The sequence below is a fragment of the Oncorhynchus mykiss genome, chromosome 5, assembly GCF_057628025.1.
Source record: "Oncorhynchus mykiss isolate SJ-2025 chromosome 5, ASM5762802v1, whole genome shotgun sequence".
Lineage (NCBI taxonomy): Eukaryota > Metazoa > Chordata > Actinopteri > Salmoniformes > Salmonidae > Oncorhynchus > Oncorhynchus mykiss.
This window is the reverse complement of record NC_143026.1, coordinates 53347639-53373307: the sequence shown is the minus strand read 5'-3', so window position 1 is coordinate 53373307 and position 25669 is coordinate 53347639. Positions and strand designations below refer to the sequence as shown.

Here is a 25669-nt window from a genome sequence, read left to right as displayed (position 1 = left end):
ATCCAATTATTAAGTATTAATCATGATCAAAGATATGACACATTTTGAAGTGATTTTACTCTTAAAGTATTTCATTGCATCGTTGTAGCTTAGCCTACCTCAAGGAGCTGAAACTATCCCTCACTTTCCTACAGGGTTGGCACTCTTAAGTGATCCCCATGTGATTGGTTTTCATGCGGAATATCAACATGACGTAATGACCAACATCTCCCCTGTCAACATCTCCCCTATCACTCATTCTCTGACGTGAATTTACCCATCAGGCAGCACTGCAGCATTAAACAGTGCGCTGGGCCAAGTGGAGGAACATGGCGGTCTATTTTAAGCCCAAAAAAGGTTATGTGATATTCCCATGATCAATTGGCTGTTAGATAAACCGTGTGTAAATCCTTCATGTGTTTAGAGAGCCTCCCGAGCAGCAACAACCCCCCCCCCCCCCCCCCCCCCCCCCCCACACACACACACACACACACACTCCCTTCTCTGTCTTGGGAAGCCAGGATGTGGTGCTCAGAGCCGCTGTCTCTGAGTGGGCCTGAAGTCAAAGGTCAGCTCCAAAAGACCATGGGTATATTCTTCCCCATTGGCTGATCTCAGAACTTTCAATGCATATATCTGCAAAGGTTCTGTATGAATCAAATGTGGGCTTATTGCATTACATTTCAATGCAGGGTGGTACACCCTGTGTACTTAATAATATTATTATAGATTTTATGCTATGGACTCCAGAATTAGTTAAACTCACCCAAAAATAATACCCTTTTTGTTTTATTATGTCAATTCCTTCGTTGTTTTTGCTTAGTGACGTCACTTCATTCACTGGTATGGATTTTGTAATGGAGAATTTGTCAAAATGCCCTCTTTTATGGCCACTCCTAAAGTGATCATGACACTAGGCACTTAACTTCAGGATTTGGCCTCCCTGTAGTCGTTGTTTGGGATTATGAACTCCAGAGTTAGCGTGGGGGTTTATGGTGGGATTATTTTGGCTCCCCTATCCATTTAGCGAAATGTCCTTTCATAGGGTAGCCGGAGGCAAAGTCATTAATATTCCTGAGTTACTTTGGTTGATTGGTTGAGCCTTCTTGGATGTGACGTCACACAGATGCCCTGAAGAGCCATCTGTTTAGTTTGCTTACGGGTATGACCAGTCAGCACCGAACGACTTGGGAAACCCAGCTTCAGCTGAATTAATGAACTGGGAAATAAATGAAAGCCCCACCAGATAGCTACCAATCTATTTTAGTTTCATTGTCCGACCTTTCATAAAGAGTCCACTAATTGCTATTTGTACCTTCCCACAAACTGTTGGCTAGTATCTTCCCACAAACTGTTGGCACAAACTGTTGATTAGTTGGCTAGTAGCTTACTGGCCTGTCAGTAGCCACTATCTAACGTTAGCTACATTTCAGACAGTAGCTATCCTTCTAAATACGGTGGTCACTGGATAAACTAACTATGAATTGAACATTAACTACTAGTCAAAAGTTTTAGAACACCTACTCATTCAAGGGTTTTTCTTTATTTGTACTATTTTCTACATTGTAGAATAATAGTGACGACATTAAAACTATTAAATGACACATGGAATAATGTAGTAACCAAAAAGTATTAAACAAATCAAAATATATTTGAGATGCTTCAAATAGCCACCCTTTGCCTTGATGACCGCTTTGCACACTCTTGGCATTCTCTCAACCGGCTTCACCTGGAATAGTTTTCCAACAGTCTTGAAGGGGTTCCCACATATGCTGAGCACTTGTTGGCTGCTTTTCCTTCACTCTGCGGTCCAACTCATCCCAAACCATCTCAATTTGGTTTAGGTCGGGTATTGCGGAGGCCAAGTCATCTGATGCAGCACACCATCACTCTCCTTCTTGGTAAAATAGCCCTTACACAGCCTGGAGGTGCGTTTGGTCATTGTCCTTTTGAAAAACAAATGATAGTCCCACTAAGCGCAGACCAGATGGGATGGCATATCCCTGCAGAATGCTGTGGTAGCCATACTGGTTAACTGTGCCTTGATTTCTAAATAAATCAGACTGTGTCACCAGCAAAGTACCATAACACCACCTCCTCCATGCTTTACGGTGGGAAATACACATGACAAGATCATCAGTTCACCCACTTTGCGTCTCACAAAGACACGCCGGTTGGAACCAAAAATCTCCAATTTGGACTCCAGACCAAAGGACAAATTGCTTGTGTTTCTTGGCCCAAGTAAGTCTCTTCTTCTAATTGGTGTCCTTTAGTAGTGGTTTCTTTGCAGCAATTCAACCATGAAGGCCTGATTCATGCAGTCTCCTCTGAACAGTTGATGTTGAGATGTCTGTTTAACTTTTTGAAGCATTTATTTGGGCTGCAATCTGAGGTGCAGTTAACTCTAATGAACTTATCCTCTGCAGCAGCGGTAACTCTGGGTCTTCCATTTTTGTGGCGGTCCTCATGGGAGCCAGTTTCATCATAGTGTTTGATGGTTTTTGCGACTGCACTTGAAGAAACTTTAAAAGTTCTTGACATTTTCCGTCTTGACTGACGTCTTAAAGTATTGATGGACTGTCATTTATCTTTGCTTATTTGAGCTGTTCTTGTCATTATATGGACTATCTTCTGTATACCACCCCTACCTTGTCACAACACAACTGATTGGCTCAAACGCAATAAGAAGGAAAGAAGTTCCACAAATTAACTTTTAACAAGGCACACCTGTTAATTGAAATCTATTCCAGGTGACAACCTCATGAAGCTGGTTGAGAGAATGCCAAGAGTGTGCAAAGATGTCATCAGGGCAATGGGTGGGTTTTTGAAGAATCTCACACATAAATGGTGGCCATTTGAAGAATTTCATGATTTAACACTTTTGGTTACTACATGATTCCATATGTGTTATTTCATAGTTTTGATGTCTTCACTATTATTCTACAATGTAGAAAATAGTCAGAATAAACAAAAACCCTTTTGAATGAGTAGGTGTTCTTAAACCTTTGACCAGTAGTGTATTTTGGTGAATACTAACTAGTAGCCAGTTTGTTGTTGCCCATGGTGGAGTCATATCTAACTAGCTGGCTCCTGAAACCTGTTGTCGTGTTCCCCTGCTCAGATGTTGCATGCATCAACCAATGTTTGCGTGCCATGTCATGGACTGTCATCGAATGACCGATAGCATTAACTAACATATATGATGTGTTTAGCTGTTACTTAAAATACCTAAGTCTGTGTCCATGCATGAGCTCTTCAGTATACCTAACGTTATGGTACAGACACACCAATAGATCTGACTGCCAATAAGGACTTTGCACAGTAGGAGGCCATTTCTTCTCTTGCTAGAACAAAAAGTCTCTGCTGTGTACCGACCTGGTACCGACGAACCTGCCGTTTCTACTTAGAAGCTATAGAAGCTGATGCGTACCTTTGGAACATATTTAATAACAAAAAAAAAGTTAGACATCTGTTTAATATACACCATCACAATAAATCAATTTATATTAGGCAGGTCTAAAGAAACAATATGATTTTATTTTTTCTCAGAACAGAATATGAGTTGGCCTACTGTATGTTATCTGGCTATTTGCCGTATGTTCGTTCATTTAGTGGACTAAATATGCTTACGTGCCATTATTTTATATTTTATAGTAAGAACAATATAATTGAACTTTGCTGAAATAAAATAGAAAGGATATTTTTCCCCATTCTGGAGCGAGTGTGCATATGATGTGTCTGTCATAATTTCAAACAAGTCCTATATGCTAGATTTAGTTATTTGGGAATGATACAAACCGTAGTGTTTTAGAACTCCAAAACAAATATGGGCTGCATGATGCGACTATAAGCTTTTGATGATTTGTCGCAAAAAAGCTTGCACTCTGTTCTTGCCTCAGGCTACACACGCTGTTCTCTCATCAAGTGATCATACTTTCACACATCAGACTATTCTCAATTGAATCTTGTCTTTACTAGTATGTGAAATTTGTTTTGATTTAGAAAAGCCCATCCCATTATCAAATTTGCAGTGGAATAAAGACATGTAATCCGTATGCAACTCGAATAGCGAATGAAGACCGCTTTCTCGCAGTTAGTTTTTCAATCATGCCGGGTAGACTACTCCAGTTTTATAGCTGAGCATGTGCTTAATATGAGCAGCTGAGAAATAAATATAGTAGCCGGTAGGATCCTCCTTTTTAGTGGCAACTATCAAAGGTCTGCTTTAACACAGGATTGCAGATAGAAATGTCTGGGTTCATAAGAACCCTTACAGTACATGGCCAAAGTATGTGGACACCTGCTCGTCGTACCCCATTTGCTGCTATAACAGCTTCCACTCTACTGGAAAGGCTTTCCACTACGATGGAACATTGCTGCGGGGACTTGCTTCCATTCAGCCACGAGCATTAGGGCGGTCGTGCACTGATTTTGGGGGCGATTTAAGCCTGGCTCGCAGTCGGCGTTCCAATTAATTCCCAGAGGTGTTCGAGGTCAGTTCTCTCAGCAGACCAGTTAATTTCTTCCACACCAATCTCGCCAAACAGTTTCTGTATAGACCTCGCTTTTGCACAGGGGCATTGTCATGCTGAAACAGGAAAGAGCATTCCCTAAACTTTTGCCACAAAATTGGAAGCATGGAGTTGTCTAGAATGTCATTGTATGCTGTAGCGTTAAGATTTCCCTTCACTGGAACTAAGGGGCCTAGCCCGAACCATGAAAAATAGCCTCGGACCATTATTCCTCTTCCACCAATCTTTACAGTTGGCACTATGCATTGGGACAGGTAGCGTTCTCCTGGCATCCCCCAAATCCCAGATTAGTCTTGTCGGACTGCCAGATGGTGAAGCGTGATTCATCACTCCAAAGAATGTGTTTCCACTGCTCCAGAGTCCAATGGACTTTACACCACTCTAGCTGCTTGGCATTGGTCATGGTGATCTTAGGTTTGTGTGTGTCTTCTCGGCCATAGAAATCCATTTTGTGAAGCTCCTGACGAATACTTCTTGTTCTGACGTTGCTTCCAGAGGTAGTTTGGAGCTCGTTCTTGAGTGTTGCAATTGAGGACAGATAATTTTTTACGCGCTTCAGCACGTGGCGGTCCCATTCTATGAGCTTGCATGGCCAACCACGTCACGAGTGAGCCGTTGTTGCTCCTAGATGTTTTCACTTCACAATAACAGCACTTACAGTTGACCGGGGCAGCTCTAGCAAGGCAGAAATTTGACGAACTTATTTCGTTTGAAAGGTTGGCACGCTATGACAGTGCCACGTTGAAAGTCACTGAGGTCTTCCTTGCGGGCCGATCTACCGTAAATGTTTGGCTATGGAGATTGCATGGCTGTGTGCTCGATTTTATACAGGTGTTTTATATGTTTTATGTGCTCGATTTTATACGGGTTAAACGGGTGTGGCTGAAATGGCCGAATCCACAAATTTGAAGATGTTTCCACATACTTTTGTCCAACCACTGTTTTGAGTAGCATGTACAGTGCCTTGCGAAAGTATTCGGTCCCCTTGAACTTTGCGACCTTTTGCCACATTTCAGGCTTCAAACATAAAGATATAAAACTGTATTTTTTTGTGAAGGAAGAATCAACAACAAGTGGGACACAATCATGAAGTGGAACGACATTTATTGGATATTTCAAACTTTTTTAACAAATCAAAAACGGAAAAATTGGGTGTGCAAAATTATTCAGCCCCCTTAAGTTAATACTTTGTAGCGCCACCTTTTGCTGCGATTACAGCTGTAAGTTGCTTGGGGTATGTCTCTATTAGTTTTGCACATCGAGAGACTGAATTTTTTTCCCATTCCTCCTTGCAAAACAGCTCGAGCTCAGTGAGGTTGGATGGAGAGCATGTTGTGAACAGCAGTTTTCAGTTCTTTCCACAGATTCTCGATTGGATTCAGGTCTGGACTTTGACTTGGCCATTCTAACACCTGGATATGTTTATTTTTGAACCATTACATTGTAGATTTTGCTTTATGTTTTGGATCATTGTCTTGTTGGAAGACAAATCTCCGTCCCAGTCTCAGGTCTTTTGCAGACTCCATCAGGTTCTTCCAGAATGGTCCTGTATTTGGCTCCATCCATCTTCCCATCAATTTGAACCATCTTCCCTGTCCCTGCTGAAGAAAAGCAGGCCCAAACCATGATGCTGCCACCACCATGTTTGACAGTGGGGATGGTGTGTTCAGCTGTGTTGCTTTTACGCCAAACATAACGTTTTGCATTGTTGCCAAAAAGTTCAATTTTGGTTTCATCTGACCAGAGCACCTTCTTCCACATGTTTGGTGTGTCTCCCAGGTGGCTTGTGGCAAACTTTAAACAACACTTTTTATGGATATCTTTAAGAAATGGCTTTCTTCTTGCCACTCTTCCATAAAGGCCAGATTTGTGCAATATACGACTGATTGTTGTCCTATGGACAGAGTCTCCCACCTCATCTGTAGATCTCTGCAGTTTATCCAGGGTGATCATGGGCCTCTTGGCTGCATCTCTGATCAGTCTTCTCCTTGTATGAGCTGAAAGTTTAGAGGGATGGCCAGGTCTTGGTAGATTTGCAGTGGTCTGATACTCCTTCCATTTCAATATTATCGCTTGCACAGTGCTCCTTGGGATGTTTAAAGCTTAGGAAATCTTTTTGTATCCAAATCCGGCTTTAAACTTCTTCACAACAGTATCTCAGACCTGCCTGGTGTGTTCCTTGTTCTTCATGATGCTCTCTGCGCTTTTAACGGACCTCTGAGACTATCACAGTGCAGGTGCATTTATACGGAGACTTGATTACACACAGGTGGATTGTATTTATCATCATTAGTCATTTAGGTCAACATTGGATCATTCAGAGATCCTCACTGAACTTCTGGAGAGAGTTTGCTGCACTGAAAGTAAAGGGGCTGAATAATTTTGCACGGCCAATTTTTCAGTTTGATTTGTTAAAAAAGTTTGAAATATACAATAAATGTCGTTCCACTTCACGATTGTGTCTCACTTGTTGTTGATTCTTCACAAACAAATACAGTTTTATGTCTTTATGTTTGAAGCCTGAAATGTGGCAAAAGGTCGCAAAGTTCAAGGGGGCCGAATACTTTCGCAAGGCACTGTATACCTACTTACGTTTTGGAAGCTAATAGATTACAATTATTGTCGCATCTTTTAACTAAATGCAATCTGAAAATACTAATAACATGTAAATATTATTGGTAACAGAATAAATAGCAGAAGAATAACTGCAGATGAAATAATGCTGTAATTTATAATTATATTATATATACATTATAATTCCAGCGCACTGTGCGTCCTATTGTAGGCTATTGCCCCTTTTAAGAACTATAATTTATTTTGTAGGCAGACCTTGTGTTGTGATTCTTACCAAATATTTTGTATTTTCACCCCAATTAAATAAACAGCTGATGAAGCTATTTTAGCCTATAGTTCACATACTGCAAACAAATCATCTGAACTAAAGTCTTTACACATATTTTGGAATTTCTGTGCATTCTTGACAATCCCTAATCTGTATCTAAAAACGGCACGTTTTTTCCGCGAACCTGCACATCTTCTCTCTTGTGGCACCAATGTGAGGGTTTATGGCAGGGGAAACAGAATTTGGAGAGCATTTCGAGAGGTTGTCTGACCTGAACTCAGACCACCTCTTAATTGTATTTTCAGTTCGCTTCAGGATCTCTTTTGAGGGGTCTGAGTTCATACTAGACGTGGCGGTAATACTGTCACCGCAATCGCTCTAGTCTCATCTAGCTATTTTAAAGCGTAATCTACTCCCAGAAATTAAAATCATGAAACTTCTGTCAATTTGCTGAAAGCCTGTGTTTTATCAATGGGTAAAAAAAGAGAACTCCCCATGATTTAACTTCTAAGTGGTCCTTCTGTGAAATTAGGAAATTGTGTAGGAACGCGTCATAGCTACATGGTTCTCATCACTGGAGATGGGGGATAACACACTATCACATTTCATAGCCCTTTGAAAACAATTACCTGCACTCCAGATTGTCAAAAGGCCAATGGATGGTATGGGCATACTTGTCTAGAACACATCCATCCGTTTTATATCGTCATGACAAAGTATATATTTCACTTGGATGTGTTCAATATAAACAATGTACCAAATTATTCAACTCTGTTTGTCCTTCAAATACCACCTCGCAATGCGCCCTGTGCCTCTGTGGGAATGGGCCGTTGATGCCATAGCAACATACTCTGATTAATGACAAAAATGTCAATATAGTATCAAGGGCTTTCTAAAAATTCTAGCTAGCTAGCAACAAAATTAGCACAGCTTGCTAGTTAGCGTACATTAGCTACAGCAGGCACATGCTAAACAAGCTACTGCCATCTTGTGGCCTGGAGTATTCTAAAAACTATTCCACTGTAAAATGTCAATTTAACAGCCTTTGCGTTTTATTTGTTTAAATTACTGAACAAAACGGGCGCTTATTAGAGACAGGTTTCTATTTGAGCCTGGCGTCTGTTTCCTGAATGCACACATCTTTTGCTCATTTGCATAGTTAATTGTTTAATTCCAACATTCACCTCCAAGATTTTAAACAATTTCTTAATTATCATTTAGTGTCATTTTTTTTGTCTAAGTATGCCTCCATACAAATTATACATAAAAATGTTTTATTTTACCACTTGAGGGAGATCGGATGATTTCTGGGGGTCTGTACTCCAGAAGTTCTTACTGGCAATAAAAATTGATGATTGCCAGAACTTGGTGTAGTTTTTAAATGCATTGGGGCCTGTAGATTGCCATGCTTCTCTCTATATTCAGCTATTAATAGGCTACATCTAGTTATTAAAAAGCTGTGTAATATAATGTTGCAATGCAAGTCCTTTCTATATTCTTTAGAATTGTATTAAATGCATTCATTTTATTCTAAAGTATGTCATTTTGAGACGATTTTTTACATCCCAAAATAGGACACTGCCCCTTTTTAAGACAAACATTCCAAAATATATCAACTCGCTACAGTAGGCTAGCCAAGACACATGCTAGGTGTCTTTTTGTAGCTTTATTTTAGCAGACTATCAACAGTAGCCAGCATATTGCTATTGCTTGTAAATCCCTTTCCCTAAAGTAAAGGAGCTCAGCGAATGGATTAATTACCATTTATTTTGCTCAGGATAGCTCGTGTGTGTGTGTGTGTGCTGTGTAAAGGCCATCAGCTAATAAAACATTTTTTACATTTAATGTGCTGTAGTTGTGACCTGCGGGAACAAGTGGAGCTTCAATGAACGGTCAATCATATTGCTTGACTTTATTGCGTGTAGTCTTCAAGTTACTGGGCCAGTGACTGACGAGATCCATCGGGCATAGTCAATGTCAGACCCTGTTTATAGCTTCAAAACGTGGCTAAAACAATAGTTTGGATATCGTAGATGGTCAGTCCTTGCATCCATAGCTCTGCCTATGAATTTGAGTGGTTACATTTCTCCAGACCCATCCCTCAGCTTTTTACTGGAACAGGGGTGGGGATAACATTTTTTATGTTTCAACTGCTGATTGCCCCTTTAAGAACTGTAAAAAAAAAAAAAAGACATACTTTTGGCTTTTCTTATAGCAAAGCACTGTTTTATCAATTTATGAACCAGGAATGTTATGCTAAATACATATCCATCTGTAGGCTATACATTTGTATTTTACAAGCTTCTCATTTGCAAAGGTTTTGTCTTTGTTGCATTTTATATATAATAATCCATTTGGATGCTATAACAGTTTGGGAAATAGGACCTGTGACTATACAATAAATCTGTTAATATTCATAAAAGCACTTACCAAAAAATTGCGATTAAAATGGGTGGTATTCATAAACTATTTTGTGTGAAGGTGAAGTGTTTGTCCTCTCAATAGGTAAGAATGCCATCTCCTCAATGGAAATTGTCCATAGCAGAGAACTAAATGGCCCAAGGTGACAGGATTAGCATTGGAATATACATTGTATCCACTGAGAGAGTTTCCAGACAGTCATATGTCTTCATTCCTTATGTATTTATCTCTCTGGCGGCTTTCTTAAGAACAGTCCGACCTGACCCTTGTCAGCTTATCTTTTACTGAGGGCAACCACCTCAACACACCTGTTTGATGTCTCATTTTACGCATAATGTTCATCTATCTCTGTACGGAGGACCTCTTATTTGTTTGACAGAAATCTACATATTTTTGTTTCCCCCCTGAGAGCACACTGTTTTCTTGACTAGAAAATAATCCATGTGATGCTCATGGAAGGTAATCCCCTGGGGAGCTCACAACTCAAGCCTTGGGTGCCTCTTACATCTGACTTTCTGGTTCTAATTGTTTCCCTTTTGCTGATTGCATTTTCCGAAAGGCCTTACAAGTAACTGACATGCTCTTCGGATTTGCAATCCTCATTCTCGGTAAGGAGCAGAGTGTCCAGTAGAACGCTGCCAGAGGACTGTATTGGTGCTTGCCTTCGGCTCAGTTGACTCTGATAACACACTGGCCCGATGCCGTTTTTCATTCCCCGCTTCATGAACAGCTTAGAGTTCTCCGCCACAGATGAACGGAAGGAGATCCTTGTTAGATTCCTGCAGCCATGCTGTTCCCTTGTATGGCTGGCTGGCCCATTACTGATGCTGCTGTAGTTAAAGGTGATGTAGCGTGTGAAGGCCTGGCGGAAAGTCTTGTTGAAGAGGGTGTAGACCAGCGGGTTGATACCAGATGACACGTAGCCCACCCACACAAAGATCTCCATCAGACGGCCGATCACATTGACGTTGCAGCTCGCACAAAGCACAGAGGTGATGTTGGTGATAAAGAATGGGCACCACATGACCACAAACAGCAGGAAGACGATGCCCAGCACCTTAGAGGCACGCTGCTCATTGGTCAGGTTTTGCATGGACTTCTTGCCCAAGGTGGACATGCGACGGATGGGGATATCTTCATTTGTCATGGGGTTGGTAGGAGCGGTGGGATTTCCTGGCAGTTTCTCAGTTGTGGGAGAGGCCATGTACTGCTCCCTCTGGAAGACTGTGGAGACTGTTGGGCGAGTGAAGCGCTGGGTGACCTTTGACCTGAGCAGAAAAGCTTTCTTGCGCAACACCTGAATGGTGAGCAGGTAGATGACCATCATGATGGTTAAAGGGATGAAAAAAGCTGTCATGGAGCCATACATGATGAACTCTCGGAAGCTGTCTGGTTTCAGTAGGCAGGTGTGGTTGCTGTTAAAGGTGACATTGTTTGGAAGATGGTAGTTTCTCAGCCCCTTGATGGGAATGGGGATTGCGATACCTGTGTAAGAGCGAGAGAGAGAAGTTTGGTTAATCAAATCATCAATGCAAACTTTGCATCCTACTCTTGGTGGTTTGAGATTCAATGTGTTTTGGGAGTAGATGCAGTATCTTCTCACAGCTTAGTTTTCCACTGTGGTCACTTTATGCTGCCTTTTTGTTTTTTGCATTTTATTGTTGACATGAACTCTTCATATCTGCTTTTCCTTTTGATGTTGCAGGCATATAAAACTGTATAAAGCCTCATGCTTTCACAACTGAGGACAGCAGAGGTAGCGCAAAAGGTTAGGAAGAAAAACTGCTTTCTGTGAGTCCTGGAAGTTATCATTCTTTGCTTAACAATCCAATAAACTAACCATATATCGCCAGCTATAATACAGTGACAATGAACACACACCCTGGACAAAGACACTCTTCCACAGTTGTGGCGTCTAAGTGCTGCCCCTGTAACTCTAAGCAATCTGGTTTTGCTCAGCGAAAGAAAGTAAATGTGTAGAACCTAGCCCTGAGTGAAAAGTAGGGGTGTGCTGTTGTGAAGTTGTCCGAACGCTCCATAACTACCACTATTGCCAGGCTAAACTCTGCCAAGTCCTCACACCGCAGTCTCACAAATGCCTCAGCCAGAGGAACCGTCTAGGCTGACGATGTTAACGAGCATAGGGGTGTTTAATTTCATTTCCTAATGGAAAGCTAATATTTAACGGATAACAGATAATTTAAAAGCAAACCAGTATGCTTATATACTGAGGGTTCACTGGCCAGTCATCAGTAATACAGACTCGGGCAGTGGACTCTAAAGTAATATCATCAATCAGGAAAATAAAACGATGTTTGTCTCAACTGTCAAACTATCTCTTTGGACTATGGCAAATGACATTTGGGTCTAGGCTTACATTGGGCCAAAAATGGGAAACCAGTTTGAGTCTGGAATTCCCTCGTATGAAATATGCCCTGTGAGAAGAGGATTCCAGTGTTTCAGCTCCATCTGCACCTCATTTATAGTCTAATAATAGGCTAAGAAAATGGATGCAATGATCAGGGGCCCTTCGAGTTCATTAAGGTAGGGGCTATCAATGAGAAGGCTAAGCTATTCTACACACAACAGACCTAAGATTTGATCTGAGATTAATAGCAAAGAGAGAGGGGCAGACAGACCGACAGTCGGAACCGTGCGTATAGGTGATAACATGGTAATCTTTATCTCGCATTGTCTTCTCTTGCAATGCCTCAAATTCAGTCTATTAAAATATATACACTACCAGTCAAAAGTTTTAGAACACCTACTCATAACGGAGTCGCCTCTTCACTGTTCACGTTGAGACTGGTGTTTTGTGGGGGCTATTTAACTTCTTTGGGATAGGGGGCAGCATTTTCACTTTTGGATGAATATCGTGCCCAGAGTAAACTGCCTCCCACTCAGTCCCAGATGCTAATATATGCATATTAGTAGTAGTATTGGATAGAAAACACTCTGGAGTTTCTAAAACAGTTTGAATGTCTGTGTGTATAACAGAATTCATATGGCAGGCAAAAACCTGAGAAAAAAATCCATACAGGAAGTGGGAAATCTGAGGTTTGTAGTTTTTGAACTCACCCCTATTGACTACACAGTGGGATATTGGTAATGTTGCACTTCCTACGGCTTCCACTAGATGTCAACCGTCTTTAAAACATTGTTTCAGGCTTCTACTGTGAAGTGGGAGCGAATGAGAGCTGTTTGACTAAGGGGTCTGGCAGCAGCCTCGTTCTGTCACGCGCGTTCACATGAGAGGTATCTCTCGTTCCATTGCTTTTCTACAGACAATGGAATTCTCCGGTTGGAACATTATTGAACATTTATGATAACATCCTAAAGATTGATTCTATACTTAGTTTGACAAGTTTACTTTTTTGAGTAACTTTTTGAACTTTTCGTCCGACTGGATCTGAACGTTCGTTTGGATTTGTTTACCAAACGCCCTAACAAAAGAAGCTATTTGGACATAAATGATGGACATTTTCGAAAAAAAAACAAAAAAACATTTATTGTGGAACTGCGATTCCTGGGAGTTCATTCTGATGAAGATCATCAAAGGTAAGTGAATATTTATAATGCTATTTCAGACTAATGTTAACTGCGCAACATGGCGGATATTTGTTTTGGCTGGTTTGGCATAACACTTGAATTTTCATCAACATTTATAATGATTATTTCTGTGAATTCATGTGGCTCTCTGCAAATCACAGCATGTTTTTGAACTACTGAACATAACACACCAATGTAAAATGAGATTTTTGGATATAAATATGCACTTTTTCGAACAAAACATACATGTATTGTGTAACATGAAGTCCTATGAGTGTCATCTGATGAAGATCATCAAAGGTTAGTGATTCATTTTCTCTATTTATGCTTTTTGTGACACGTCTTTGGCTGGAAAAATGGCTGGGTTTTTCTGTGAGTTGGTGGTGACCTAACATAATCGTTTGTGGAGCTTTCGCTGTAAAGCATTTTTTAAATCAGACACAATGGCTGGATTAACAAGAATTTTATCTTTAAAATGGTGTCTAATACTTGTATGTTTGAGACATTTGATTTGACATTTCTGTTGATTGTTATTTGGCGCCCTGCAATTTCATTGGCTGTTGGCGAGCGGAACGTTCCTAGACAGGTTAATGAAGCTGCCAGTTGAGAACTTGTGAGGCGTCTGTTTCTCAAACTAGACACTCTAATGTACTTGTCCTCTTGCTCAGTTGTGCACCGGGGCCTCCCACTCTTTCTATTCTGGTTAGAGCCAGTTTGTGCTGTTGTGTGAAGGGAGTATAGACAGCTTTGTGTTGATGTAAAATTAATTTCCTTCCTGGAGGAATACTTCAATCTCTTATCATTTTTCATTTTCTGCTTCTTTTGGTCAAGTCTTTCAGGATCATTTACTGGGTTTTCCCACAGGTTACCTTGACTGCTATCACTCACTAGAAAAATTACAGACTGCTCCTGATCTCAACAGTCAACACAGGACAAAAAAACAGCACTGCTTACCAATGGATATGAGCCACACCACTGCTATCTTGGCCATGGCTTTGGACCTGGACTTATACTGGCTGTGCTGAATGGGTTTCTTGATGGCTATGTAGCGGTCCAGTGAGATGGCACACAGGTGCATGATGGATGCTGTGGAGAACAGGACGTCCAGGAAGAGCCAGATTGGGCAGAGGAACTCCGGAAGAGGCCACCCGGAATCTGAGAAACAGAAAAAAGATGGAAAGAATTGGATTGTTAACTGCTCTCATAGGCCAGTACAGAACCATTTGAGATGAAAAGAACACAGTTCTCAAACTTGATTACTGTGGTGCTGAATCTTTTGTTTTCACCTTACATCAGATAAGCCTTATTGAATTTAGATTTCAGTGACTAAGTCATGATGATTTTGTTTTGGATTAAATTGCTATCTATTTGGATTATTCCCATTGAAAACAGGACTACACTGAACAAAAATATAAACACAACATGTAAAGTGTTCGCTCATGAAACATGGGACCGAAATAAGATCCTATACATTTGCCATGCGCACAAAAAGCACATTTCTCAAGTGGTGTGTTGAGGATTTCTGTTTATAATAAAGCCCTTTTTTGTGGGGAAAAACTAATTCTGACTGGGTGGGCCTGGCTACCAAGTGGGTGGGCCTGGCTACCAAGTGGGTGAGCCTTGGAGGGCATGGCTACACCCCTGCCCAGTCATGTGAAATCCATAGATAAGGGTCTAATGAATTTATTTCAACTGACTGATTTCCTTTATATGATCTGTAACTCAGTAAAATATTTGAAATTGTTACATGTTGCGTTTTATATTTTTGTTCAGAAATTGTACTGATATGTCCTCAGCACACCTATTATATTCTAAATAGAGCTTGTGTTGTTGACCCCACCAGCATTGGGGAGATACGCTTCAATAGTGGATTAAAACCAGCTCTGATGTAATGAATTCTGTTTGTTTATTTTAGTAAAGCATGAATTCACAGCAGAGATGCTTCTCTTTTGACTGTGTATGGAGCTGAAAGCTCTATGCTTTTGATGTAGATGTGTTCAAGCACCCTTCTCTCCAGAACTGTTTATACTGGGTCTCGGATGTGAAATTAGCGAGTAATTGGGCTGGATTATATCCCATTGCACACCAGCATTATAAAAGATCCTGTTGTTGAAAAAGTTGTTGAATGATTTCTTTAGTGATTGCTTGTACTTCATAACGCAAGCATTAGTGAATACATCACATTTATTTTTGTATCGAAGTATTACTTCTAATATTGTATCTTCGTATACAATTATAAAAGAAATGCGCTTTTGAAGAAATGGTTCTTAAACACAATATTTGAGTGTCCTCCCTTCATGTTTTACATGCACCCTAGGACTGTAATGGACACTCCTTACCCACTTTATTGGGTTCCATGGCACACCATTTCAGGTGCTTTGTTCAGCTTGATGCACGATTTTGCCATTTCTCCTTATTTAATTCTTATATTTTTGTTTATATTTAAATAAACTTTTATAGGGACTTTCTAAGAGTATTTTTGTGGGCCGTTTTGTAATTCCTATCATCTGTCTACTTAACATGGACAAAGAGAAAAACAATTCTCTCATACACTCAACATATTCTATACATGTGGTGATTATTATGTGCATAGACCAGAGTTTAAATCTGGCTGCAGGCAAAGTTTCTGAAGATGTACACTGACTAATAATATAAATGCAGCATGCAAAACTGTACAGTTCATATAAGGAAATAAATACATTAGGCCCTAATGTATGGATTTCACATGACTGGGAATATAGATATGCATCTGTTGGTCACAGATACCTTAAAAAAAAGGTAGGGGCGTGGATCAGAAAACCAGTCAGTATCTGGTGTGACCATTTAGCCTCATGCAGCGCGACACATCTCCTTCTCATAGATTTGATCAGGCTGTTGATTGTGGCCTGTGGTCCCACTCTTGGCTGTGTGAAGTTGCTGGATATTGGCGGGAACTGGAACGTGCCGTTGTACAAGTCAATCCAGAGCATTAACCTTTATTTAACTAGGCAAGTCAGTTAAAAACAATCTTATTTACAATGACGGCCTATCCCGGTCAAACCCAGACGACGCTGGGCCAATTGTGCGCTGCCTTATGGGACTCACGGCCAGATGTGATGCAGCCTGGATTTGAACCAGGGACTGTAGTTGCACTTCTTGCACTGAGATGAAGTGCCTTAGACCGCTGTGCCACTCAGGAGCCCATATGTCTGGTGAATATGCAGTCCATGGAAGAATTGGGATATTTTCAGCTTCCAGGAATTGTATACAGATCATTGCGACGTTCTCATAGAAAACAGCTGGTTTCAATTGGGACAAGAATGTGCAATTTTGTGCATTATTATGCTGAAACATGAGATGATGGCGGATGATGAATGACACAACAATGGGCCTTAGGATCTCATCACGATATCTCTGTGCATTCAAATTGCCATCAATAAAATGCAATTGTGTTCGTTGTCTGTAGCTCATGCCTGCCCATGCCATAACCCCACCACCACCATGGGGCACTCTGTTCACAATGTTGACATCAGCAAACTGCTCGCCCACACGACGCCATACAATCTGTCCGCCATCTGCCCGGTTCAGTTGAAACCGGGATTCATCCATGAAGAGCATATCGAAGGGGAGCATTTGCCCACTGAAGTCAGGCAAAAGGTAGGCCGTCATTGTAAATAAGTGTTTTGTTCTTAATTGACTTGCCTAGTTAAATAAAGGTTAAAAAACATTCAATTCTCTTGCAACAGCTTTGGTGGACATTCCTGCAGCCAGCATGCTAATTTCCCTCACCTTGAGACATCTGTGGCATTGTGTTGTGACAACTGCACATTTTAGTGGTATTCTATTGTGCCCAGCACAAGGTACACTTGTGTAATGATCATGCTGTTTAATCAGCTTCTTTAATATGCCACAGGTGGATAGATTATTTTGGCAAAGGAGAAATGCTCACTAACAGGGATGTGCAAAAAATTTGAGGGAAATTACCTTTTTTGTGCATATGGAACATTTGTCATGGAGATTTTGTTTCAGATCATGAAACATGAGACCAACACTCTACATGTTGCATTTATATTTTTGTCCATTATATGTGTTGCCAATGCTATAGAGGTGTCCATCCAAGGCCACATTTCTAGGTTAAACTTATAAAGCCATTGCAGTGGACCGGCTACTCTGTGAGAGCGAATACTTTGAAAACCGAGCTACAAACCTCTAGTGTAGGGTGAGGTTATCATTCCAAAGTGGGAGAAAGCCAGTTAGTACTAAAACAAAGCTGAAAATGCTGTCTTATTAAAGGGCTGTCTTCTGAGTATTATTGTCTTAACGATAATTATTATTGCTTACTTTAGAAAATGTCTCCGTTCCAGCAAATACCAGGATATAAACGCTCTGTCCTGCGCCATTGATGTCTGTCAAGGCTCTCTGATTACACAAGACATGCACACAGTTCTTAAGGGGCTCCATACTTTATATGGGAATCCTTTTTTCCCTCCCCACTCTGAGTGCATCTGTAAACTCATCCTAAACCTTAAACACTCACCTGCCATCACAATTGTTTTAATTGGTCTTTCTGGACACCCGTATTAGTGGATTCGGCTATTTAAGCCACACAAGTTGCTGACAGGTGTATAAACTTGAGCACACAGCCATGCAATCTGAATAGCCAAACATTGGTAGTAGAATGTCCTTTCAATGTGGCACCGTCATAGGATGCCACCTTTCCAACAAGTCAGTTCATCAAATTTCTGCCCTGCTAGAGCTGCCCCGGTCAACTGTAAGTGATGGTATTGTGAAGAGGAAGCATCTAGGAGCAACAACGGGTCAGCCACGTAGTGGTAGGCCACACAAGCTCACAGAACGGGACATCCGAGTGCTGAAGCACTTAAAAATTGTCTGTCTTTGGTTGTAACTCTCACTACTGAGTTCCAAACTTCCTCTGGAAGCAATGTCAGCACAATGACTGTTCATCAGGAGCTTCATGAAATGGGTTTCCATGGCCAAGCAGCCGCACATAAGCCTAAGATCACATTGTCAAGTGTCAGCTGGAGTGGTGTAAAGCTCGCCGCCATTGGAGCAGTGGAAAACTGTTCTCTGGAGTGATGAATCACGCTTCACCATCTGGCAGTCCGACGGACTAACCTGGGTTTGGGGGATGTTACCTGTGCCAACTGTAAAGATTGGTGGAAGAGGAATAATGGTCTGAGGCTGTTTTTCATGGTTCGGGCTAGGCCCCTTAGTTCCAGTGAAGGGAAATCTTAACGCTACAGCATACAATGACCTTCTAGACTATTCTGTGCTTCCAACATTGTGGCAACAGTTTGGGAAAGACCATTTTCTGTTTCACCATGACAATGCCCCTGTGCACAAAGCGAGGTCCAAAAATAAATGTTTTTTTGAGATTGGTGTGAAAGAACTTGACTGGCCTACAAAGAGCCTTGACCTCCACCCCATTGAACACCTTTGGGATAAATTGGAACGCTGAATGCAAGCCGGGCGTAATTGCCCAACATCAGTGCCTGACATCACTAATGCTCTTGCGGCTGAATGGAAGCAAGTCCCCGCAGCAATGTTCCAACATCTAGTAGAAAGCCTTCCCAGAAGAGTGGAGGCTGATATAGAAGCACAGGGGGTACCAACTCCAAATTTGATTCCCATGATTTTGATATGAGATGGATGACAAGCAAGTGTCTACATACCTTTGGTCATGTAGTGTTGCTAGATACTTTGTTTGACAATGGAGGTCCCACAGATGAAAGCAATTAATTGTAGTTTTTTTGAAGGCTGTAAGAACTTCCAGAGTTTTCTGTTTGCACTGAGGTACTTTAAGGCAGCATTCATTCATAAAAGGTATTGTTCTTGTTTTAAGCTCTCCACTGGAGCACTAATTTGATATTCTGGAGGTGTCTCAAAGCTTTAAATCTAGCATGTTTTGACCCAGGATTCTCCAAACGAATTATGGTTAAGCCTAAATTAAAAGACAGCTCTGGTTGAGTGGGAAATATATATCTATGCCTACCTGTTGTGTGTGGGTAGACTGGGTGAGTCTGGGACCGAGGCATGCCTTCTAAAAGCGTGACCTCTCCCTGAAACAGACAGTATTGAGCTCATTAGTGAAGAAGGATAAGAATGGTCTGTCATCCCCTTGGTTCAGAGGAGCATCGACCATAGTGACACTTGTGGGCTATTTCGTGAAATCTTAATCATCACTCTACTTTTAGAAAAATGTACATAGTTTCTGGAATGTCAGGTCTTGTGACCCAGTTGTCCCAAGGCCCAAACATATTTAAGTAAGCATTTATCTCTGTCCTCAATATAAACACATCTCGTCGTGCTACCTCGCAAACATGGCACTAGGGTAGGCGCCTCCCTGCCCGAATCGTTCAAATAGCTTTTCTTAATGGGTCTCTATGGTTTCCCGAGACTTATTCAGCTGTATATTTAGGTTTACTCTGTAGTGTAGTCAGTTTAAAGTGCACCTTTTTAAGCAGTGCAACCATTACATTTTTCAAGGTGTTGACTGTAAGCCTTAAATTCATCTGCTAGGCAGATGTGGAAAAGGACCTCAAGGACACTAGCCATGCCCTCTTTCTCAGTAAAATGTTTAATTTTTGAGGAAGGTCTAACTATGATTGGGTTCACCATCTCATTAATATTGGATGTTTGATGCAATAGCTAGGCTAATTGTGATTTAGTCTGGCACTTCCTCCACAGCCAGGGCTTGGGATGGAGAGGAGATATTTATCCAGCCAGACACAGAAGAAAGTGTTCAACAACCATCTCTACGCTATGTAGTTGTGGTTTATTTGGAGTTTAGAGAGTCTTAGGTTTAATGGCAGTGGTATATTAGCGGTCACGATACTGTGGTTATATAACATGTAGCTGCTACAACATGTCGTCTCTGTCCTCTGGTAAATGTCTTGTATTATTTTGATGTGAACAGTTTGCCTTCACACACTGTTCATAGCGCCGCTGGGCCTGGATGTACACACGCCTTAACTGGCCCACTGTGTCGAGAGGCTCTAAAGGCTCGGCGTGAAGCACTAAACTCTGTTTATGTGTGTTTATGTCTCCCTGACCCCCCCCCCCACTGTGTGCTCGGTCTCCAGCCAGGAGAGAAATGACAGCTGCCTCTGCACAGTCGTACTTTGCATCCATTCCGTACATTCACACATTGACATACTCTTACACGTGCGTACGTATACTCACACACACACACACAGCCCCCCTCCATCCTCTGAACAAAGGCTACTTCTCTTCAAAAGCCACTAGCTGTTTAGTCTTGGCCCTTTCTGTCAACTATAAACTATGGTCACTGGAGACAATCTATCCATCTGCTCATGTTCTCCAGATTTAGAACTAAGACCCTCGAAAAAGACACAGGGATTGTCTGACATGTTAAGCATGAGGACATGGCTTTGACTTTGTTTATCCCCTCCTTTCCATGTGTCTAGCCCCGAAGACTGCATTAAGATGTGATGGAAGGAAGCAGCTTCCCCCCCTTAGCAGTTTGCCTCATTCCCGCAGTTTGCACGGCACATTATGCAAAGAAAGTGCTTGTTTTTTGAAAGCATGACTTTTCCTTTCAGAAAGGTTGGTTTGTGATTTGGAAAATTGTCTGTGAAAGTCGTGCAGAAATCATGATCATTGGTAGCTGATAGGGTTGTGCTACGGTCGTGATTACATAGCCCAAGGAAGTAGTTTGTTTATTGTCCATTATCTTGTGTATTTGTCATCTGCTATAATTTGTTTATAGCTGGCGGAGTTTCAGCAGCATCTCTGTTAGTGTCCTATTAAACTCTAGCGCTCTTGAATTATCGTAAATATGCATGCCTATTATTTTTTTGTTCTGTTAACAAATGAACACAATTCTTGTGGTCAACAGATGAGTCTGCTTGATGCAATTTCCATTTTTAGGCAACCTACTGTAATGGCTTTCTGCGTTGCAATGCACATTTATTGAACCGGTGCGCTCAGGTGTTTACCGAGGCTCTCGACTGACAGCAGCTTTATAATGGCAGCTCCATGGGGACTGGGCTATTTAGACCTAATTTATAGGAGCCAAGCTAAGCATACAGTGGGGCAAAAAAGTATTTAGTCAGACACCAAAAAATCCAGAAAATCACATTGTAGGATTTTTAATGAATTTATTTGCAAATTATGGTAGAAAATAAGTATTTGGTCACCTACAAACAAGCAAGATTTCTGGCTCTCACAGACCTGTAACTTCTTCTTTAAGGGGCTCCTCTGTCCTCCACTTGTTACCTGTATAAATGGCACCTGTTTGAACTTGTTATCAGTATAAAAGACACCTGTCCACAACCTCAAACAGTCACACTCCAAACTCCACTATGGCCAAGACCAAAGAGCTGTCAAAGGACACCAGAAACAAAATTGTAGACCTGCACCAGGCTGGGAAGACTGAATCTGCAATAAGTAAGCAGCTTAGTTTGAAGAAATCAACTGTGGGAGCAATTATTAGGAAATGGAAGACATACAAGACCACTGATAATCTCCCTCGATCTGGGGCTCCATGCAAGATCTCACCCCGTGGGGTCAAAATGATCACAAGAACGGTGAGCAAAAATCCCAGAACCACACAGGGGGGACCTAGTGAATGACCTGCAGAGAACTGGGACCAAAGTAACAAAGCCTACCATCAGTAACACACTACGCCAGTACATGTCCAGGCCCGTCTGAAGTTTGCTAGAGAGCATTTGGATGATCCAGAGGAAGATTGGGAGAATGTCATATGGTCAGATGAAACCAAAATATAACTTTTTGGTAAAAACTCAACTCGTCGTGTTTGGAGGACAAAGAATGCTGAGTTGCATCCAAAGAACACCATACCTACTGTGAAGCATGGGGGTGGAAACATCATGCAAGGGACCAGGACGACTGATCCGTGTAAAGGAAAGAATGAATGGGGCCATGTATCGTGAGATGTTGAGTGAAAACCTCCTTCTATCAGCAAGGGCATTGAAGATGAAACATGGTTGGGTCTTTCAGCATGACAATGATCCCAAACACACAGACCTGGGAAATGAAGGAGTGGCTTCGTAAGAAGCATTTCAAGGTCCTGGAGTGGCCTAGCCAGTCTCCAGATCTCAACCCATTAGAAAATCTTTGGAGGGAGTTGCAAGTCCGTGTTGCCCAGCAACAGCCCCAAAACATCACTGCTCTATAGGAGATCTGCATGGAGGAATGGTCCAAAATACCAGCAACGGTGTGTGAAAACCTTGTGAAGACTTACAGAAAACGTTTGACCTCTGTCATTGCCAACAAAGGGTATATAACAAAGTATTGAGATAAACTTTTGTTATTGACCAAATACTTATTTTCCACCATCATTTGCAAATAAATTCATTAAAAATCCTACAATGTGATTTCCTGGATTTTTTTTCTCATTTTGTCTGTCATAGTTGAAGTGTACCTATGATGAAAATTACAGTCCTCTCTCATCTTTTTAAGTGGGAGAACTTGCACAATTGGTGGCTGACTAAATACTTTTTTGCCCCACTGTAAGTACTAGGCCAGCCTTTTCACTCGAATCAGCAATATGTCGCCGTATTGAGGCTGGAAGGGAATCTTAAGGGAATTAAGATGATGAGACAATCATCGGGTCACAGTTCTATTCACACTTGTAGGACCAGTAGATTTGAGTATAAGCAGTGTCTTGAGTTTCAAGTGAATGTACCAGATCTTTTCTCATGGCAAGACGAACAGGCAGTCATGTTGGGGTGACTTACTGTATAGCACAGTGATGAGGGCGATGGGCATCACCAGGAGTCCCACCAGCAGGTCGGCCACTGCCAAGGACATCAGGAAGTAGTTGGTGGCGTTCTGCAGCTTCCTCTCCAGCGACACGGCCAAGATGACCAGGATGTTGCCCCCGATGGTGGGGATGATAACCATGATGATGAGCAGAGCAGCCCAGTGCAGCTGAGCCCCGGCCACCTCCCCGGCCCCAGAGTCGTTGGTCCCCAGCGGGACCGCATCTGGCTGGGACATCCTGCTGTGGAAGGGATGGCTGACCTGGGCACGGATCGTGGTTCTGCTCTGGCTGGCTCAGGGGGCTTGGCCAGCATGGTCACAGGGTCCCACAGGCACGGGGGAGGGCAGTGGAGGGCAGCTCAGAGCCAGCACACAGGGCGGTAGCTCATCCTCAGACTCCGCGTACAAACCAAAAGGGCCACGTCACAATCGACAAAGCCCCGCCGCTCCAAAACTGAACAGATCGCCTTGAGCTTGTTCCAGGCAGTAATCCAAGCACAGGTTGTACCACCACAGTAAAGGGGATGTTAGGTGAAGAGTTGGTTCTCTGACTCGTAGTCGAGGCGCCGGTGTCTTTTGGTTTGTGTACTCCCTAGAACATACCAGTTTCTACTAAAAGTTTTAAAAGGAAACAAAAGTGACAATGTTAAACCCCTTGCTCTAAAGAGGACATTAGTTTCAGTTTGAAGACTTAATGATGATTGACATTTATGGTAACAAATGTTATGTATTTTTCCTGTATATTCACTAGTATTGGGTTCCAGTCCATGGCTAAGCACTTAACCAAGGAAGCAGATATCAGCTGTAATCAGTGCTTGCATTCTTAACTCTGGCATGTTTGTGTGTGTGTGTGTGTGTTGGTTAAAAAAAATATACTGCTAATATGTTCGTTCTAGGTCTATTTCTGTAGTTTTCAAACGACTAACTTACAAAACAACTTTTAACCCATGATGTTTAAAACCAATTGCATGTCATTTAAAAAACAGCAAACTAATATTAAATTATGCATGGTTTACTTTTGAACATACAATTTAATTCAGCTTTTATTTTTGTTTTCAAATGCGATTTTAATTGGCTTATTTCCTTAATTTCCCTATGTTTATAGGAACTTAAAACTTTGCTTATTTTTGCATATCCTAGTGGCTTTTTTTCCTTTCATATTTCTAGATCAAAGTCATTGTTTCATTGGCAATAATATTACTCTAAATAGATTCATTGCATTCTCTAAATATACATACTTTTCCCAACAATTTATCTTAGAACTTTTAATGTTAATTTGTACATACTCCAAGAGTCTTTTTGAAGTGTAGAAAAATTATTTGACCCTCCTTAGCCTCTAGTCCTCTAGTTGAACCCGCTCTCTAGAAACAAACTGCTTATCCCTATTTAATTTGTCACTGTTTTATCATTTGTCTACAACAGTCGGTGCACCTATGTTGATAACAGAAAAGACTTCAGGGTCTTAGCAAAAATAAACTGTTTTTTTTAGACGTGAACTGGAATGGTATAGTCCAACGTTAGAATGAACAAAGCTCAGAAGTTCTTACAAATTGTACACTATTTGAACACATTAACAATTTTCTGTAGATTTGCGATTATTTTTTTTATTTTAGAATTATGAACAAACAGTAAGTGATTTTACTGAGTTTCTCTTTCTTACCTTCAGCTAACGCAGAAGCCTGTGTGTTCTCCTTTAGTTTGTCCAGTTCATTTGCATCGCATTCAGAGCTGCTAAATCCTTACATTTCAATCACGCAATACCTTGCGCATTGGATGAACAGTGCTGTTCATCACCAAACAACTCAATCCTCAGACTCCTTCTGTGGCAGCTTTTTTTTCTTGTCCCTGCTCTCGTTTTAATATACGTAGAACCCCTCAAAAATCATAAAATGTCATAGGCAGCCCTCCCCTTGTGGAAAATAATTGGCTAATATTATCTCACTTCGGTGCATTCCATTCTGAGGAATTTCCTTTATCCCCGCATGTTGGATGAGCCCCTGGTTTGGATTCGCATCACCTACCGTTATCACAGGTTGAAAACATTCAGATGTCCTCTCTCTGTCTCACGCTCTGTCTCACGCTCTCTGTCGGTCTTTCGCTCTCTCAGGTTCTCTGTCTTGCTCTCTCAGGTTCTCGCTCTCGCTCTGACGCTGTCTGTCTCTTTCTCTTGTCTCGCTCTTGCTCTCTCTGTCTTTGGTCGACTTGCTATTTCTCACTGTTTCTTCCTCCCACCTCCATGCTTACCCTTGAGTCATGCTAAGGAGAAAATAGATGAATGTCTCAGAGTTGGCCAAATGCCAATGGTTCTGGGAGGTAATTTCCTTCAACACAGTCGTCCTACTGTTTATTTGTCACTTTCTGCTCTCCTCCAGTAGGGACTGGGGATGGAATTTGGAGGAGGAGGGAGTTGTTAGTGATGTCCTATTGAAACTGCATTTTCACTTCTTGAAAATATTTTTGTCTGCCTAGTCTCAAACGTTCATTGACATTTTTATTTTTTATCAAAGATAAAATTATAGAAAAAATTGCCTTTATATTAGAAATTGCAGAGCTAACCATTATTGTTAGTATTGATATACATAAACCTAGCATCTCCTTG

General features: G+C 41.4%; 2 protein-coding genes across 3 annotated transcripts in view; one reads left to right on the top strand and one right to left on the bottom strand.

Moving 5' to 3' along the window:
* The window catches only part of LOC110522962 (26S proteasome non-ATPase regulatory subunit 1-like), a 109562-nt gene that overhangs the window by 24394 nt on the left and 59499 nt on the right, over positions 1–25669 (top strand). The window lies entirely within an intron of this gene.
* LOC110524009 (5-hydroxytryptamine receptor 2B) lies at positions 8504–25450 on the bottom strand. Of its 2 annotated transcripts, none has more exons than XM_021603282.3 (4): positions 25092–25450; positions 23046–23682; positions 14278–14478; positions 8504–11259 (listed from the first exon to the last, which is right to left on the bottom strand). In XM_021603282.3, the coding sequence occupies exons 2-4, from the start codon at positions 23305–23307 to the stop codon at positions 10337–10339; spliced, it is 1386 nt and encodes a 461-aa protein (XP_021458957.2). In that variant the 5' UTR covers positions 23308–23682; positions 25092–25450; the 3' UTR covers positions 8504–10336. The 2 variants fall into 2 exon arrangements, with proteins under 2 accessions (XP_021458957.2, XP_021458958.2); XM_021603283.3 differs by having other exon boundaries at positions 24731–25423.